Source organism: Salvelinus alpinus, chromosome 18 (assembly GCF_045679555.1).
Source record: "Salvelinus alpinus chromosome 18, SLU_Salpinus.1, whole genome shotgun sequence".
In the NCBI taxonomy this organism is placed as follows: Eukaryota; Metazoa; Chordata; class Actinopteri; order Salmoniformes; family Salmonidae; genus Salvelinus; species Salvelinus alpinus.
Genome location: NC_092103.1, coordinates 27,052,649 through 27,070,486, shown reverse-complemented (window position 1 = coordinate 27,070,486; position 17,838 = coordinate 27,052,649). Strand labels below are relative to the sequence as shown.

Below are 17,838 nucleotides of genomic sequence, written 5' to 3'. Positions count from 1 at the left end.
AATATTGACAACAGTAACACCAATATTCAAGGGTCAAAATAACCATACATTGAGCAATAACAATACAATAAGCATAGAGGACAGGTTGGTTGGTCTGTCAGACACTGTCCCTCATCTTATGGCAGGCAGCAATGTACGTAGTGCGCTGCCAATCCACAGCTGTCTACGTCCTCCCACAACAGGATGGGTAGCCTATTCTCATCAGAGAGGTCTTTGAAATCTTGAATAAGGGTTTCAATTCTGGGGAAATGACACTCTCTTGTTTTATATTTTTGACATTTTGTCAGAAAATGCAGCTCTGTCTCCGGTTCTGCTGTGGTGCAGTGGTTGCACAGCCTTTCCTCTACAGGGAGCCAGGTTTTCCTGCGTTTACCCTTCTTAATGGCAAGGCTGTGCTCACTGAGCCTGTACTTTGTCAAGGTTTTTCTAAGGTTTTGATCAGTAACAATTGTCAAATAGTTAGCCACAGTGTACTGTCGATTTAAGACCAGATAGTACTGCATATTGCTTTGTGCTTGTGTTTCCCAATAGGTAATATAGTTTTGTTTTGATTGTGTTGTAATTTTGTTTATTCTGATTGATTGGATGTTCTGGTCCTGAGGCTTCAGTGTGTTAGTAGAACAGGTTTGTGAATTCAGCCCCAGGACCAGCTGGATGAGCGGACTATTGTCTTTGCTCAGCTCTTGGCATTGCAGGGCTTGGTAATGATATGAGAGGGGGTCACTGTATTTTAAATGTTTCCAAAACGTAATTGCTCTATTTTATAATTGTTTTAATTATTAGTGGATATTGGCCTAATTCTGCCCTGCATGCATTGTTTGTAGTTTTCCTCTGGACACGTAGGAGGATCTTACAGAACTCTGCATGCAGGGTTTCAATTGGGTGTTTGTCCCATTGGGTGAAATCTTGTTTTACAAGTGGACCCCACACCTCGCTGCCATAAAGTGCAATTGGTTCAATGACACATTCAATTAGTTTTAGCCAAATTTTTATAGGTATTTCAATTTGAATTAGTTTTTTAATGGCGTAGAATGCCCTGCGTGCTTTCTCTATCAGTTCATTCACTGCCTCATTAAGGTGTCCAGTTGAGCTTATTTTTCAACCTACTGTAACGATTGTCGTCGGGAGAAGGAGAAGAGGACCAAGGTGCAGCGTGGCAAGTGTCCATATTAACTTTTAATAAATACTAACACTTGAACAAAAAACAACAAAGCGACAACCGAACAGTTCTGCAAGGTGCACTACACTAAACAGAAAAACCCTACCCACAAACACAGGTGGGAAACAGGCTACCTAAGTATGGTTCTCAATCAGAGACAACGATTGACAGCTGCCTCTGATTGGGAACCATACCAGGCCAAACACATAGAAATACAAAACATAGAACAAAACATAGAATGCCCACCCCAACTCACGCCCTGACCAAACCAAAATAGAGACATAAACAAGGAACTAAGGTCAGGGCGTGACACCTACGTAATTGTAGTGTGTGCAGTACTCTGTATATTTTGTATCAATTGAGAACTCACTCTCTCTCTCTGCATGCTGGGAATTGTATGAGTGTTGTGTAGAGTTAGAAATCCTGGTTTTTCTTTTACGTTTCCTTTTATTGGTGGTATCTTTTTTCTTCCTATGCATGATTAAGGTTATCATTATTTTTATTTAGTTGTTGTGGTAGAATTAAGTATATTGTTTGTCGTGTCGATAATTACCCTGGCTTTGGCGGGGATGGCGACTCATATGGGGACGCCGTCGCTGTCACTTCGGCACGGCTTTAGGTGTGTTACTGAAGCTACTGTCACTGTGGAGGAGTTGTTGGTCGCCGTAGGAGAGAAGGCATGCTATGAGAATGTTGCTTATGCGTCACGGATGAATAACGGACGCTCTTCTTAAAGAAGAGCGTCTTGTTGATCGTATGGTTGAGCATGGCGTACGTCTTAATTAAAGGTATGTTTATTCTAGTTACGCCGCTTTTTTTCCTCTGTCAACAAGGGTAACGATTTCGAATATACCGCCATTTATTCCCGTTGAGATATTCCCATAAGCGATATGCTTGCCAGAAAAGGGAGAAGGCGGAGGGAGGGGCGCATGTGGTCCTCGTAACGCCTGGGCCCAGTGATGTAGGGAGAAGTGGGTCGACAGTGGTTGAGCAGCCACAAGCACCTGTTGAGGAACAAGTTGTCCATGTTGAGGGCACGGAGTTGCAACTTGTACCAGAGGAGAATGCTATGCAGCAGAAAAATATTGTTGTAGAAGGTATGGACAGATCTGAAGAGCAATTTCCTCAGACTGGTGATGAGTTGCCCAGTACAAGTGCTGGGGTACAGGCTCCCAGGTAGTGGAGAAGATGCCCACTACGAGTAATGGCGTACAGGAGGGGGTTCAGGTGGGGCTAGTCTCCCAGGTAGTGGAGGAGATGCCTGGTACGAGTGATGGGGTGCAAGTGGGGAGTGTTGAGAGGGATGTGGTAGAGGGGAGTCAGTGGTCTGTGGGCTCAGTTGGGGAGGATAAGGATATGGATATCTCTCCTGATACGATAGCAGCTGATGAAGACTCAATTTACAGTCTAGAGGAGGTAAATGGGTTCCTGGATCAGACTTTTGGGAAATCTGTGAAATTGGCAGATTTTTTTGATGTTGGTAAGTTTGTGAGGTCAGCTGTGATGTTACAGAAGACGGTGGGGTTAGACCAGCTGAGTGAGAAGAAGCGTTTTCGCTTGAGGAAAGTTACTACTGCTGTCACTGCAGCAAAATGCAGTGGGAAACGCGGTCAGGTTAAGAGAAAAATAAAACAATGATGATGATCATGCCTCATATGGTGTTTTTTTTCTCCTTGTCTGGTTTATCTGTGGTGTTTTCTGCTTCTCCTTTCTCTTTTCTATATGGCGGTACTAAGGGTATGTTCTCTCAATATAAATGGGGGAAGGGACAGGAATATGAGGGCTTGGTTATTAGAAGTAATAAAACAGAAAAGGCTTAATGTAGTTTTTCTACAGGAGACACATAGTGATGAGGCTAATGAGGTTGACTGTGGTGGGAGGGGCAGCATATACTCAGTCATGGTACTAATTTCAGTGCTGGGGTGGCCATTTTGTTTTCCTCAGGCTTAGGGGTGGCTGTGGTATCTACAACAGAGATTGTCAAGGGTTGGGTTTTATTGGTCAAGGTGGATGTTATGTTTATTATTTATTTAAAAAATGTATGCTCCTAATGAGGGTACAGAGTGTATTGCTGTATTTGATAAAATAAAGGAAACCTTAAGACAGTGTGACCAAGAGGGGTGTGTGGTTTTAGTGGAGGACTGGAATTGTACAGTGGATTTTACTGTTGACCGCACTGCTGAAGAACCTCATCTGCGGTCAACCACTTGCCTGTCTGGTCTATTAACTGAGTTTGAGCTTTCTGATGTGAGGAGAGTAAGGAATGCAAAAGTTAGGCAGTACACATGGTTAAAAGTTAATGAAGGTGGTGTCAGTGCAGCAAGGTTAGACAGGTTGCATGTATCCGAGCTAGAGGTCGACCGAATATGATTTTTCAACGCCGATAACGATTATTGGAGGACCAAAAAAAGCCGATACTGTAACGAACTTCGTTGGGAGAAAGAGAGGAGGGCCAAGGCGCAGTGTGGTAAGTGTTCATGATGAATATTTAATGGAACAAACCTGAACACTGAAATACAAAACAATAAAGTGAACGAACTAAAACCGAAACAGTTCCGTGTGAAACACACAGACACGGAAGACAACCACCCACAAAACACAATAGAAAACAGGCTCCCTAAATATGGTTCCCAATCAGAGACAACGACTAACACCTGCCTCTGATTGAGAACCATATCAGGCCAAACGAAAACCCAACATAGAAAAACAAACATAGATAACCCACCCAACTCACGCCCTGACCATACTAAAACAAAGAAATAATAAAAGAACTAAGGTCAGAACGTGACAGTACCCCCACCAAGGTGCGGACTCCGGCCGCAAAACCTGAACCTATAGGGGAGGGTCTGGGTGGGCATCTGTCCGCGGTGGCGGCTCTGGCGCGGGACGTGGACCCCACTCCACCATAGTCTTAGTCCGCTTCGGTAGCGTCTTTAGAGCAGCGACCCTCGCCGCCGATCTTGGACTGGGAACCCTAATAAAGAGCCCCACTGGACTAAAGAGCGCCTCTGGACTGAGGGGCAGCTCCGGACTGAGGGGCAGCTCCGGACTGAGGGGCAGCTCCGGACTGGCGTGCGGCTCTGGCGGCTCCGGACTGGCGTGCGGCTCTGGCGGCTCCGGACTGGCGTGCGGCTCTGGCGGCTCCGGACTGGCGGGCGGCTCTGGCGGCGCCGGACAGGAGGGAGACTCAGGCCTGCCGAGGCACACTGTAGACCTGGTGCGTGGTGCCGGAACTGGTGGTACCGGGCTGGGGACACGCACCACTGGGCGAGTGCGGGGAGCAGGAACAGGGCATACTGGACCCTGGAGGCGCACTGTAGGCCTGGTGCGTGGTGCCGGAACTGGTGGTACTGGGCTAGGAACACGCACCTCAGGGCGAGTGCGGGGTGCTGGAACTGGAGGCCTGGTACGTGGTGCCGGCACCGGAGGGTTGGTGCGTGGGGCTGCCACAGGAGAGCTGTTGCGTGGGGCTGTCACAGGAGGGCTGTTGCGTGGAGAAGGCACCGGATAGACCGGACCGTGGAGGCGCACTACAGGTCTCGAGCACCGAGCCTGCCCAACCCTACCTGGCTGAATGATCCCCGTAGCCAGGCCAGTGCGGTGAGGTGGAATAGCCCGCACTGGGCTGTGCTGGCGAACCGGGGACACCATGCGTAGGGCTGGTGCCATGTACCCCGGCCCGAGGAGACGCACTGGAGACCAGATGCGTTGAGCCGGCTTCATGGCACCTGGCTCGATGCCCACTCTAGCCCGGCCGATACGAGGCGCTGCTATGTACCGCACCGGGCTATGCCTGCTCTCCGGGGACACCGTGCGCCTCACGGCATAACACGGTGCCTGCCCGGTCCCTCTCTCTCCACGGTAAGCACGGGGAGCTGGCTCAGGTCTGCTACCTGAATTAACCACATTCCCCGTGTGCACCCCCCCAAGACATTTTTGGGGCTGCCTCTCTGGCTTCCAGTCGCGCTTACGTGCAGCCTCCTCATACCGCCGCCTCTCCGCTTTCGCTGCCTCCAGCTCAGCCTTGGGGCGGCGATACTCTCCAGCCTGTGCCCAGGGTCCCTTGCCGTCCAGAATCTCCTCCCAGGTCCAGTTCTCCAGGTATCGCTGCCTCTCATCACCACGCTGCTTGGTCCTTTCTTGGTGGGTGGTTCTGTAATGATCTTCGTTGGGAGAAAGAGAGGAGGGCCAAGGCGCAGTGTGGTAAGTGTTCATGATGAATATTTAATGGAACAAACCTGAACACTGAAATACAAAACAATAAGAAAAAGAAATTAGAAAAACAAACATAGATAACCCACCCAACTCACGCCCTGACCATACTAAAACAAAGAAATAATAAAAGAAATAAGGTCAGAACGTGACAGATACCGATTAATCGGACGATTTTTATATATATATTTGTAATAATGACAATTACAACAATACTGAATGAACAATGAACACTTTTATTTTAACTTAATATAATACATCAATAAAATCTATTTAGTCTCAAATAAATAATGAAACATGTTCAATTTGGTTTAAATAATGCAAAAACAAAGTGTTGGAGAAGAAAGTAAAAGTGCAATATGTGCCATGTAAAAAAGCTAACGTTTAAGTTCCTTGCTCAGAACATGAGAACATATGAAAGCTGGTGGTTCCTTTTAACATGAGTCTTCAATATTCCCATGTAAGAAGTTTTATGTTGTAGTTATTATAGGACTATTTCTCTCTATACCATTTGAATTTCATATACCTTTGACTATTGGATGTTCTTTAGTATTGCCAGCTTAATCTCGGGAGTTGATAGGCTTGAAGTCATAAACAGCGCAATGCTTGAAGCATTGCGAAGAGCTGCTGGCAAACGCAGTAAAATTCAGGCAAATAAGTTCGCAATGAGCCAGGCGGCCCAAACTGTTGCATATACCCTGACTCTGCGTGCAATGAACTCAAGAGAAGGGACACAATTTCCCTAGTTTAATATTGCCTGCTAACATGAATTTCTTTTAACTAAATATGCCGGTTAAGAAAAATATACTTCTGTGTATTGATTTTAAGAAAGGCATTGATGTTTATGGTTAGGTACATTCATGCAACGATTGTGTGTCACGGTTGTGTGGAGAGACGGACCAAGGCGCAGCGTGATTAAAGTTCCACATATTTATTTACGCGAAACTTCCAAACAAAAAGAAACAAACAACGAACCGTGACCTCAGAGGTGCCACATGCACTAACTCAAAACAAGATCCCACAAAACACAGTGGGGAAATGGCTGCCTAAATATGATCCCCAATCAGAGACAACGATAAACAGCTGCCTCTGATTGGGAACCATACCAAGCCAACATAGAAATAAAACAACCTAGATTACCCACCCTAGTCACACCCCGACCTAACCAAAATAGAGAATAAAAAGGCTTTCTATGGTCAGGGCGTGACATTGTGCTTTTTTCGCAAATGCGCTTTTGTTAAATCATCCCCCGTTTGGCGAAGTTGGCTGTCTTTGTTAGGAAGAAATAGTCTTCACACAGTTCGCAACGAGCCAGGCGGCCCAAACTGCTGCATATGCCCTGACTCTGTTGCACAGAACGCAAGAGAAGTGACACAATTTCCCTAGTTAAAAGAAATTCATGTTAGCAGGCAATATTAACTAAATATGCAGGTTTAAAAATATATACTTGTGTATTGATTTTAAGAAAGGCGTTGATGTTTATGATTAGGTACACATTGGTGCAACGACAGTGTTTTTTTTGCGAATGCGCTTGTTATATCACCCGTTTGGCGAAGTAGGCTGCGATTCAATGATAAATTAACAGGCACCGCATCGATTATATGCAACGCAGGACAAGCTAGATAAACTAGTAATATCATCAAAAAATATTGATTATTTTTTATAAGATACGTTTAAATCCAGCTAGCACCTTACCTTGGCTCCTTGCTCCACTCGCATAACAGGTAGTCAGCCTGCCACGCAGTCTCCTCGTGAAGTGCAATGTAATCGGCCATGATCGGTGTCCAAAAATGCCGATTACCGATTGTTATGAAAACTTGAAACCGGCCCTAATTAATCGGCCATTCCGATTAATCGGTCAACCTCTAATCTGAGCACTACTGTAGTAGGGTTGGAAGGTGTGATATTACTCCTGTGGGTTTCTTTGATCACCATAATGTGTCTGTTGATATTCACTTGTCCTGTCCTCGAAGGTCATCACCTTACTGGTATTTTATTGTTAAATTGTTACATGGTCATATTTTGTGAAAGGTTTTTGTTGTTTTGGGAAAAATGGAGGGTTATTAAAGGGAATTTTGAGTCCTTGAGCCAATGGTGGGAGGTTGGGAAGACCCAAATACGATTGTTTTGTCAACAGTATACTGCTCTGTCTCGAATTGAAGATAAAGAGACTATTAGGGCCCTTGAACAGGATATCAAATCTATTGAATTGAAGTTGCTCACTCAGAATGACCCCGGACTAGTCATGAACTTACAGGACAAGAGACATGAACTGAGGTCGTTTCTGCATGAAAGAGTGAAGGGTGCCTTGATTAGGTCTCGTTTCGCTTCCCTCAAGGATATGGATGCTCCTAGCGCTTTTTTTTATTTTAACCTAGGACAGTCAACATTGCAACGTAAACAGATGGTCTGCCTTTGTCTCCCTGATGGTGTCACGGCCGTTTAAAGGAGTGGACCAAGGCGCAGCGTGATTTGAATCCTTTCTTCTATTTATTAAACGAAGAACACTTAACAAACTCACAAAACAACAAAACGAAACTTGAAGCCAACGTAGTGCTCACAGGCAACTAAACAAGGACAACTACCCACAAACACTGGTTGGAACAGGCTACCTAAATATGGCTCCCAATCAGAGACAACGATAGACAGCTGCCTCTGATTGGGAACCACACCAGGCCAAACACATAGAAACACAACAACATAGAAAAATAACATAGACTGCCCACCCTAGTCACACCCTGGCCTAACCAAAATAGAGAATAAAAAGCCTCTCTATAGCCAGGGCGTGACAGATGGGAAGGTGACCACGGATGACAGTGAAATGCGCCAACATGCCGTGGATTTCTACTCTGCCCTCTATAAGGCGGAGGATTGTGATTCTCTGAGTACTGATCAGTTGTTACAAGGTCTTCCTCAATTGGGCCCTGAGCAGAGAGTTGCTTTGGATTCTGACATTACTCTGCAAGAGCTGTCCACAGCAGTTATGCAGCTCTCATCAGGCCAAGCCCCTGGCATCGATGGTTACCATCTGAGTTCTATAAGCAATTTTGGGGGTCTATTGCGGAGGATTTTTATGAAGTGGTGTGTGAATCTTTTTCTGAGGGTTCTCTTCCTGTATCTTGTCAACGTGCTGTGCTTTCATTGTTGCCAAAAAAGGGGGATTTGGCTCTTATAAAAAATTGGCGACCTGTTGCGTTGCTGTGTGCGGAATATAAAATTGTATCTAAATGTCTCTCAAACAGGTTGAAAGAATATCTGGGGCTGTTGGTCCACAAGGACCAGTCTTACTGTGTACCTGACCGCTCTATTGTTGATAACTTGTTTCTAATAAGAGATGTTTTAGACATTAGTAAACTGTCTGATGTGAATGTGGGTTTACTTTCATTGGATCAGGAGAAGGCTTTTGACCGTGTGGACCACGAGTACTTGTTCAAAACAATGAAAGCCTTTGGGTTTGGGGATGTGTTTTTGTCTTGGATGAGTTTACTGTATGCTGTGGCCTCATGTATGGTGAAGGTGGGGGTGGTTTGAGTTACCCCTTTGGACAGGGATGGGGCATCAGGCAGGGATGCCCAATTTCGGGACAGTTATATTGTCTGGCAATTGAACCAATGCTTTGTTTTTTAAGAGCAAGGCTTACTGGTTTCTCTGTGCCAGGAGTAATGAAGGGTTCCATGATAGCACTATCTGCGTATGCAGATGATGTGACAGTTTTTATTACAGGGGATGAGGATGTTAAGGTTCTCTCAAACGCTTTAAAGGTGTATGAGAGGGCCTCCTCTGCTAGAGTCATTTGGGAAAAGAGTGAATCGCTGTGGGCAGGTCAGCTTCAGATAGGGTCCACTCCACGGTTACCAGGGGGGCTTCAGTGGGGAAGAGATGGGATGAAGACTAGGGTTTTGTCAAAGGCTCCGATGTATTTCAGAAAAATAACTGGGAGGGTGTAGTGGAGAAAGTGTGTGCCAGACTGTCAAGGTGGAAGTGGGTGCTACCCCAGCTGTCTTATAGGGGAAGGGTACTGGTAGCTAATAATCTTGCTGCCTCTACCCTGTGGCACAGACTAATGATTTTACAGACACTGGGGGGTCTGATACAAGAGCTTCAGAAGACCCTTATCAATTTATTTTGGTCTGGACAACATTGGATTAAAGCTGCAGCCCTGTACCTGCCACTGCATGAGGGTTGGCAAGGTCTGGTGGACATTTCTTCCAGGATCATGGCTTTTCGGCTTCAAGCAGCCCAGAGACTGTTGTACAGTGACGGTTTTAGCTGGGTTGACACAGCCTACACATTGATGAGGAGAGCGGGCTGTTTGGGCTTAGACAAGCACATTTTCCTCTTAAAGTTAGAGGGCGGTGATTTGTCTGGACTGACTCCATTTTATGAGTCTGTTATGCAGGCTTGGAGAGTTTTTGTCAAGTCCTGTAAGGCCGGCACGCCACCAGGGATGTGGCTTTTTGAAGAGCCTCTTTTTTACAACACTGCCATCCAGTCCCGTGCTATGGGTTCAGCCAGCCTACGTTCATGCCTGTTAGGTGTGGGGTGTACTAAGCTGGGTCATCTGATGAGGAGCAGGAGTAGATCGTTGGAGGAGCTGGGAGAAAGAGCAGGGATCCGATCATCTCGCCTACTGAGGAAGGTCGTCGCTGAGGTCTGTTATTCCTTGCCAGTACTTCATCGACAATATGTGACTGACACTTCCAATTCTGATCGGTGGAAGGACGGTCTGGATTATGTGTTCCCTGCACTGATTGTAAGTTCTGCGGCGGGGGATTTCGAGGAGGACGTTCGGATGCTGCTTTCTTTCGATACCCCGGAGCGGGGGGAGTTTAAGGCGGTGGGAAAGAAGGCCATGTATAAAATCTGTGTAAAAGTGTCCTTAGCCTCTTCCCTGGAAGGGAAGATCGATGAGGTGGGCGGGTGTGTTTGGTCCAGGTGCCTCCCCAAAAGGCTGTTGGAGGTCTTTATATAAACTGCCTATTGAAAGAGGACAGCTGACCTCCAATGGAGGATAATACATGGAGCCATAGCTACCAACATGCATCTGGTACACCTGGATCCGACAGTTGAGGAAGGGTGTCCATTTTGTGCTGAGTCTGAACCTCTGGCACATTTTGTTTTTACAATGTCCCAGGTTGGTGAGGATGATTGACCTGATCACTAATTGGTTCTCAGCTCTGGGAGAGGTTTTCTCTTCCCAACTGTTTATATTTGGGCTAAAGTACAGGTTTAGTCAAAGGGGTGTAGTTACTTTGCTTAATTTTGTGTCAGGGGCAGCCAAATTAGCAATATGGAAGACCCGAAAGAACAGTATTCGGGGACAAGGGTCTGTGGATGTGGTGGGAATGCTGGAGGGAATGTTGGCAGCGAGACAGAGTTGAGTTTGCCTATTACAAACTGGTTAACAATATTGAACTGTTTGAGTATATGGGGTATTCAGAGGCTGTTATGTTTAGTTACTGTGGAGGAGAATTTGGTGTTGTTTTTAATTGATGTGTAACTATGGTTTTGTATGAGTGTATATAGTGTTGTGGGCTCCCAGACCCAATAAAGATTATTTAAAACTCAAACTCTCTCTCTCACCAGGTGACTCTGATGCTGCTGGACCAGAGTAACAGGGAGCACATCATCGATGCCTTCCGGCCCGACATCACTTCCTCCTCCTTCCAGAGGCCTGTAAGTGAGATGAACATTGCCAGCGGCTGCCCGCTCTTCTGCCCGCTCTCCAAGCTCGACGCCAAGAACTCCTACATCCGCGACGACACCATTTTCATTAAGGCCATCGTGGATCTCACAGGCCTCTAGGATGCACCCTTTGAAGTGGAAGTGCAAGACAACTGAGTAGCACTGTGGCCATTCAGGCTTAATTTTGGCTGCTTTTGAGCGCCATTTCGGCTCCATTTTGGTTCCGTTCGGGCCTATTTCAGTCCCCTTGCTACCGTGTGCTGCATGTGGCTCCAGTTTGCCCAGCTCAGGAGGCCCTTGCACTGTTGTAGCTCTACCATCTCTTAATGCCACAATACTGGTTCCTCATGTTGCTTGAACCCCAGTTGGTGTGGTGTGTAGCTTTATTATTTGTATCCATGGAAATAACTCCAGAATATAGTCTCAATATTTAGTAGGACAGAACCTGTGGTATTTAAATGGGGATATGTGGCAATTGAATTGATTTGGAGGGCATCTTTTTCTCTTTGTTTTTCATAAGACTTAATTAGGTCTCAGAGAGAGTGAATTGTAGCCATTAGAGAATAGTAAAAAGAGGGATATGAACCTTTTCCTTGTCAGTGTAGAAAACTGCCCCACTGCTTATCGCCGAAGTAGAGCTTATCGTGGCAGGGTATTCACTTTTTCTCTTGTTTCCGATCTCAACCCGAGTAATTTTGATTGTGGATATCGTGATCTTCTCAATGCCATTGTTGAGTATATTTGCATAGACAAACGTGGAGTTATGTTATGAATAAGAATATGGGCATTTGTTTGCCTTTTTGCGCGAATTGCATGCCGGCTATCTTTTATTGGCCTTGGTGTTGAAGTGCTCTCTCTTTTCATTGAGCTGCTGAAGGGATCCTTCCTTGTTCGTTATTACACTTGTTAGTGAGTTAAACCATCTGTGATGGTGGACATTGCCTGCATGTCTTGGATCCAGGCATATACTTTTACATATACTTGTTGGTGTTGCGTTTCTTGTTCCTCTTTAGGGGTTGAGGCTTATCTGATTGGTGGTTCGGTACATCTGTGGAAGATACAGTGGCGTTATCAGGGTGTTATAAGGCAGCTTGCCAATCAAAGCCTGAGGCGTACGACAAGTGTATTTCTATCACTGGTAAATACATCAAGCTGGAAGAGCTTTCCCCTCCAGGATATGCTCATTACAGTAGCTCATATATCAACACATAGTACTGTGCCCCACCACAGATGTTAATACAGGTTCCATGAACTGAAGGAATGGTGTGTTCCTTGTTTTCTGTTCATATTACAGTGTGGTACATTTGTATGTAGTTTTGCTGCTATGTCAGATATGTTGGTGATGTAAAACAAATGTGTTGCGATCGATGCGAAATTTAGCACAGACAGTTGAAGGTGTAAAGTGGAAGGATAAAGAGAGATGTAGCCACGAAGTGAAAACAAGTGAATGTGATGGTATACTTTGCCATTGGACCATAGTGGTTGATCATCGTTAATTGATGTTTGATGTAACTCTAGATAAATCCCATTAACCTGTGGGTGACAGTGAAACCTCTTAGCCTAGGTGGTGTTATTATGATTCATGAAGCCCCACAAATGACGCTGAACCAAAATGCTAAATCTGAGGAAATCCTTTAGATCTGAAATATATCTGTATGTTGTATGCTTGTCCATCAGGGGGTGCTGTTTTACTTGGTACGCCTGTGTGCGTCCCCAATAGTCTTCCCCCTCTGGACTTGTGTCAGGGTTTTCACCTGCCTGTTTTGAAACCAGTCTTGACCTGTTTTGAAACCTCTCTGTGCATGGGAGGGTTCAATTCATATTCAGTATCGCAGTTCGTGGTTGGCTTACCTCGTAGACCAATGGCGAATGCATTTATTTGCATTTGTTTGGAGGAGTATAAATAAAGATGCTAGAGTTATTATTATGTCATATCTCGCACAGCTTCTGTTCAACACAAGCAGATGCCTATATATATATATTCATAAGAATTTATAAATATAATATCATCATGTTGAACAATTCAATATATTGATGTTACTATACGCATATTGTTATTAATAAATATAGTATAGTTGAATATATTATTAATGATATAAATAATACCTTTGTTTGTCGAGATGGTTTAAGACAGGTCTGGAAAACCCCTTAAATGTAACCCAAATACATCAAAAGCTGTGCTACATAATACCAACCATGGCACCCCATTCTCCTGGGTTAACTGAGGGTTAAAAACCAAAATATGAAGTGGTTGTGTTTACATTCCCCAAAATGACCCTTTAAAGGTTCCCCCAGTAATTATGTGTCATATAACTGTGCTTCTCAACCTTTTCTGTACCACTGGGACCGGGAAACGATGGTCCCTCTTGTACCAAGAACCGTCAAGTTGCTATGGTCCTTCCTCCTCGAAGGACTCCTTAGGCCTATATCAAAACAGCACTTGAGATCTGGCTACATTATTGTCAGCTAACTATCTGATGGAACAGTCAGCAGCATCCCTGGGACTGGTGCGGGTCCACGGACCAGAGGTTGAGGACCACTGATTTTTTTTCTTCTGAGAAAGGGTGCGTTGGTTGTTATTATAGGTAGTATTTGCGCTCTGAACATCATATTTGTGCAGTCAGTGAATATGGTGTTTGGTCTTTTGATGGTTATAGACAGGGTTTGGTTCTGCAGGAGTTGATTCTGACTATGTTCATTATAGGGCGAATCCCTCCTGCAGAGGTAGCTTTTTAGCATCAAACTGGAGAAGTTGTTCAGTCAGTTTACAGCCCTCAACAAAAAGGAATTCATATATAATCTTTCCTTTCCATAAATACTTATTCTTGTGTTATGCCAGAATGTTATATTACCTCCAAATTATTGCAAAGCTGTGTTATATGTTGTACTTGTATTCTATGCTAAAAAATGGTGCCAAATATGCTTAGAGAAAAAAATAGATATTATGTACATATGAAGGTTTATGGTTTGTATTTTTGTTTCATTCCAATGTAATGCATGGGTCACTTTTGGAACCACCTAGACTGATGGAGTACTTTCAGCAAAATATCTCCTTGTAATCCAATAATATACCTTTCTTTAGGTCTCTGAATGTAAAGCTTTTAATGCAGTGGTCCTTTACTTTTTCTGGGAGAGAAAAACAGTTCTGTTTTAATAGTTGTTTATGCAGTTGAATTTAATAAACTTTAATTGTGCACTTTGTATTATTTAAATGTCAAACAGGGTACTACTGTCAAACAGGGTACTACTGTCAAACAGGGTACTACTGTTCTGTGATTTGTATACTGTGAAGTCAGAGCTATATACATTCTGATGTGTTGATCATTTATGTTCTCTATACGCTATAAAGGCTGTTACAGGACATGCAGTATGCAATAAATTTGTCATTGAATTCCTGGGTTTTGTTTGTCTCATACCAAATCTCTATTTGTGTCCCAAATGGCACCCTATTCCCTATATTATGCACTACTTTTGACCAGGACCCATGGAATATGGTGGACATTTGGGACACTGCCTCTGACTTCCATCTCTTTCCTGCTGGCTAGAGGGAGTCATTGGTTTTACTGTTCCTGTATTCACCCAGAAGAGGGTGCTGCTCACCATTGTTTTACACTGGTTACCATCAGTATAGTTACCATGTATGATCTTCAAACAGGGATTATTCCATTCCTTTTAATGAGATTTGGCCATCTGCCAGAGATAAAGATCTAATACAGATTCTGGTTTCTGAGAATCTCGGATTTACTCTCTGAGTCAAATACCCCCTTGACCGTATTCTGCGCCTTTTAAGGAGGGACGAGTCATAGGCAAAGCAACTGAACCATGGACAGATTTATGTAACAGGCTCTTTATCGAGAAGAATAAAACAGACATGAATCATTGGAATATAGCAAATGGAAATAATACATTATTCTATGTGGAGTAGATTTTATAGTGTGATTTGGCTCCTTGAATAGTTTCTATGTGTCTTTCAAAGGCATGATTGAGCCCTAGACTGATACCCACAATCCTTCTGTCAAGGATTCCATACTTTTATGTTTTGTGTGTACAAGAAATAGCCAAGGACCCACATTTCATCAATCTACTGGCAAGTCTGCTTGGAAAACTTGTACTTTTGTCATGCTACAATACAAAAAATTCAACTGCACAATTGCAGTCAAATTATTTCCCTGACAGTGTTGGGACAATGAATAAAAACCCAATGACCCAAATTTCACCAATGCACCTTGTGCTTAACGTCACAATACAATATCCACCTCACACAAATTCCAGTGAAACAAATTCCTTCCCAGACAGTCTTAGAGCGTCGGGACTCTAACTGGAAGTTTCACTCTAATATATCCCAGAGAGGGGTATTCTAGTATAGTAGTGGTTGGGTGAGTCATGATTCATGATGGGACAGTGGAACTGAATTGGCAGTACCAAGGCTTTCCTACAGGAAGTGGTGGGAAGGGAAGAGGACTTGCCCACTCAGCCGTTGAGGCTCCTGTAGCTAGGGCTGCCAACCCTGCCCATTGGGCCTGAACTGGAAGCTCCTGGAGGATGGAGAAATCAGCCTTTGAATCCCAGGGAGCAGTAAAGTTATTACATGTCTAATTGAAATGAATGACTTAGTGTTAAAACTGCCAAGGGATTTTTACAATCTCCCAGAAATGAGTTTGTTCTGACTTGGCAACCAACTTGGCTGCAGTTGTCACTAGCGGGATATGCTAGAAAGTATGACTGTCTATTAAGCACAAATGTGGTGTTCATGGTCTTGTTGATTAATTCTAACAATGTTCAATAGTGCCATTTCTGTACATTATTGCATGGTCTGTCTGTTTGGCCTGAACCGAAACCCCTGGATAGGAGGAGAGTCCTCTGACATGGTGTTGATTGGTAGGATTACACAGACCTAATACAGTGTTGCCAGTCTGCCCTCCAAAAAGAGATTAGAGGTTGCTGATGATAATTGATTAACTCTGGAAGAGATGTGGATGGACAGGACAATTAACTCTGACCTGGCATCTGTCTGTAGTGGTCTTACAGCACCAACCAGTTAGTGAAATGTCAGTTAGACATACACAATGTGGCTCTATACTAACGATAATAAGCAGATCTAGTTTCCCTACTCTGGTCAGAGGGCATTCTACCAGCATATACACCCTCGGTGGGCAGAGGCCATATGCCATTATGCCATGATATCATTCAGGTTTATGTCTGTGTGTGAGTGTCAGAGGAGGCTGGTGTGAGGAGCTATAGGAGGATGGGCTCATTGTAATGACTGGAATGGAATTAATGGAACGGAGTCAAACATGTGGTTTCCAAATGTTTGATATGTTTGATACCGTTCCATTTATTCCATTCCAGCCAATACAATGAGCCCATCCTCCTATTGCTCATCCCACCAGCCTCCTCTGGTGTGTGTGTATGTGTGTGCTTGCACACGTTTTTTACGTGCGTGTGTGTGAGCGTGTGGGTGTGATTGTGTGTGTGTGAGAGCCATTATGACGTGATTTCATTTGGGTCCTTGCTTACACTCACAATGTGGTGTTTTTAGTAACAGGCTACCAGTGAGTCACTTCCTCTGTGCAGCCTGGAACCTCTTCATCACATGCTAGTGGAACATTATACTGGTCCAGTATGGCTGGGGAATGGAGCTTTCATTTCCATAGACATGTAACTGGAGATGATTCTCCTTGTGCATTGTGGTGGCTATTGTTTGTGAAATTGTTTCATTCCATTAGTTATTGTCCATATTCAGATTTATACATATTCATCTTTCATCTTTCATCTTTCATCTTAACATCCGGCCAAAACAATATACTGAAACTTACCGTAAGTCACCAACCCTGTCTTCCTGCCATAGGAAATGAACCTGGGTTATATCAAGGTGCGTTCAGATATCTTGAGGAGACCTAACGTTGCAATGCTGAAGTTGCCAGCCAATAGCTTTTACTATTTGTTTCTAGGCAAACATGAAAGGAGTTAGTCTGACCATCTGTCATGTACACTTTTATATGACAGCGTTTTATTAGAGACCATGAGAAGAAGCTGGGGTGCTTCATCATACTTGGAGAGGCTGGAATCAGAAGGATACATCTTCGTGCTGTTTGGATAGAGGATTGGAATGGTGGAACCTTTTCAGCTAGTTGTGCCTGTTATAAAGATCATGGGAAAAGTGTGTGTGTGTATGTGTGTATATGTGTATGTGTGTTTGGAAAGGCAGATGAATAAGTGTGGAATTGATGTGTCTGGTTTAAATCTTTGATGTGAACCATGCATTGTAAAGTTCAAATAAGTTCATAATGCCTGCAGTAACTCTTCAAGACTATCTTCCTCTTCAAAAGTGAAATTTCAAATCAGACACGAAGACAGGAAGGTGAGGGAGAGTGAGAAAGAGAGAGAGAGAGAGAAAGAGAAAGAGAGTGAGAGAGAGAGCGAGAAAACAGCGAAAGAGAGTTCACCCACATAGAGTACACACAATAAGAGACTGTATTGAAGAGGCAACAACTACACCGCTAATGGGGTAATGACACTAACATGTAATCACACTGAAGACAGTTGCTTCAAGTTGTCTAAGAAAATAAGGCTCCAAAAAAATAAGGCTCCACACAAAATGTTCTGTCTTAAATCCCCTTATTATGCAACACCCTCAGTTGCCATGTCCCCCGCTAGCTTTATTAGGGCAATAACCAGCCCCAGGCATGCCCATTAACCCTCCCTCTGACAAGCACTCTTATTGGCGCTCAGAGAAGATGTGATGTCACAGACGGCCCTCTATATTCTGGGTCACAGGTCCG

General features: G+C 44.2%; 1 protein-coding gene across 1 annotated transcript in view; it reads left to right on the top strand.

Annotated features, from left to right (window-relative positions):
* The window catches only part of LOC139543428 (TNF receptor-associated factor 3-like), a 36,062-nt gene extending 21,615 nt beyond the window's left edge, over positions 1 to 14,447 (top strand). The window contains exon 25 of the mRNA XM_071349533.1: positions 10,958 to 14,447. Coding sequence (XP_071205634.1) covers positions 10,958 to 11,176 — 219 coding nt within the window. The 3' untranslated portion in view covers positions 11,177 to 14,447. The remainder of the gene's footprint in view (positions 1 to 10,957) is intronic.
* Positions 14,448 to 17,838: the final 3,391 nt, after the last annotated feature.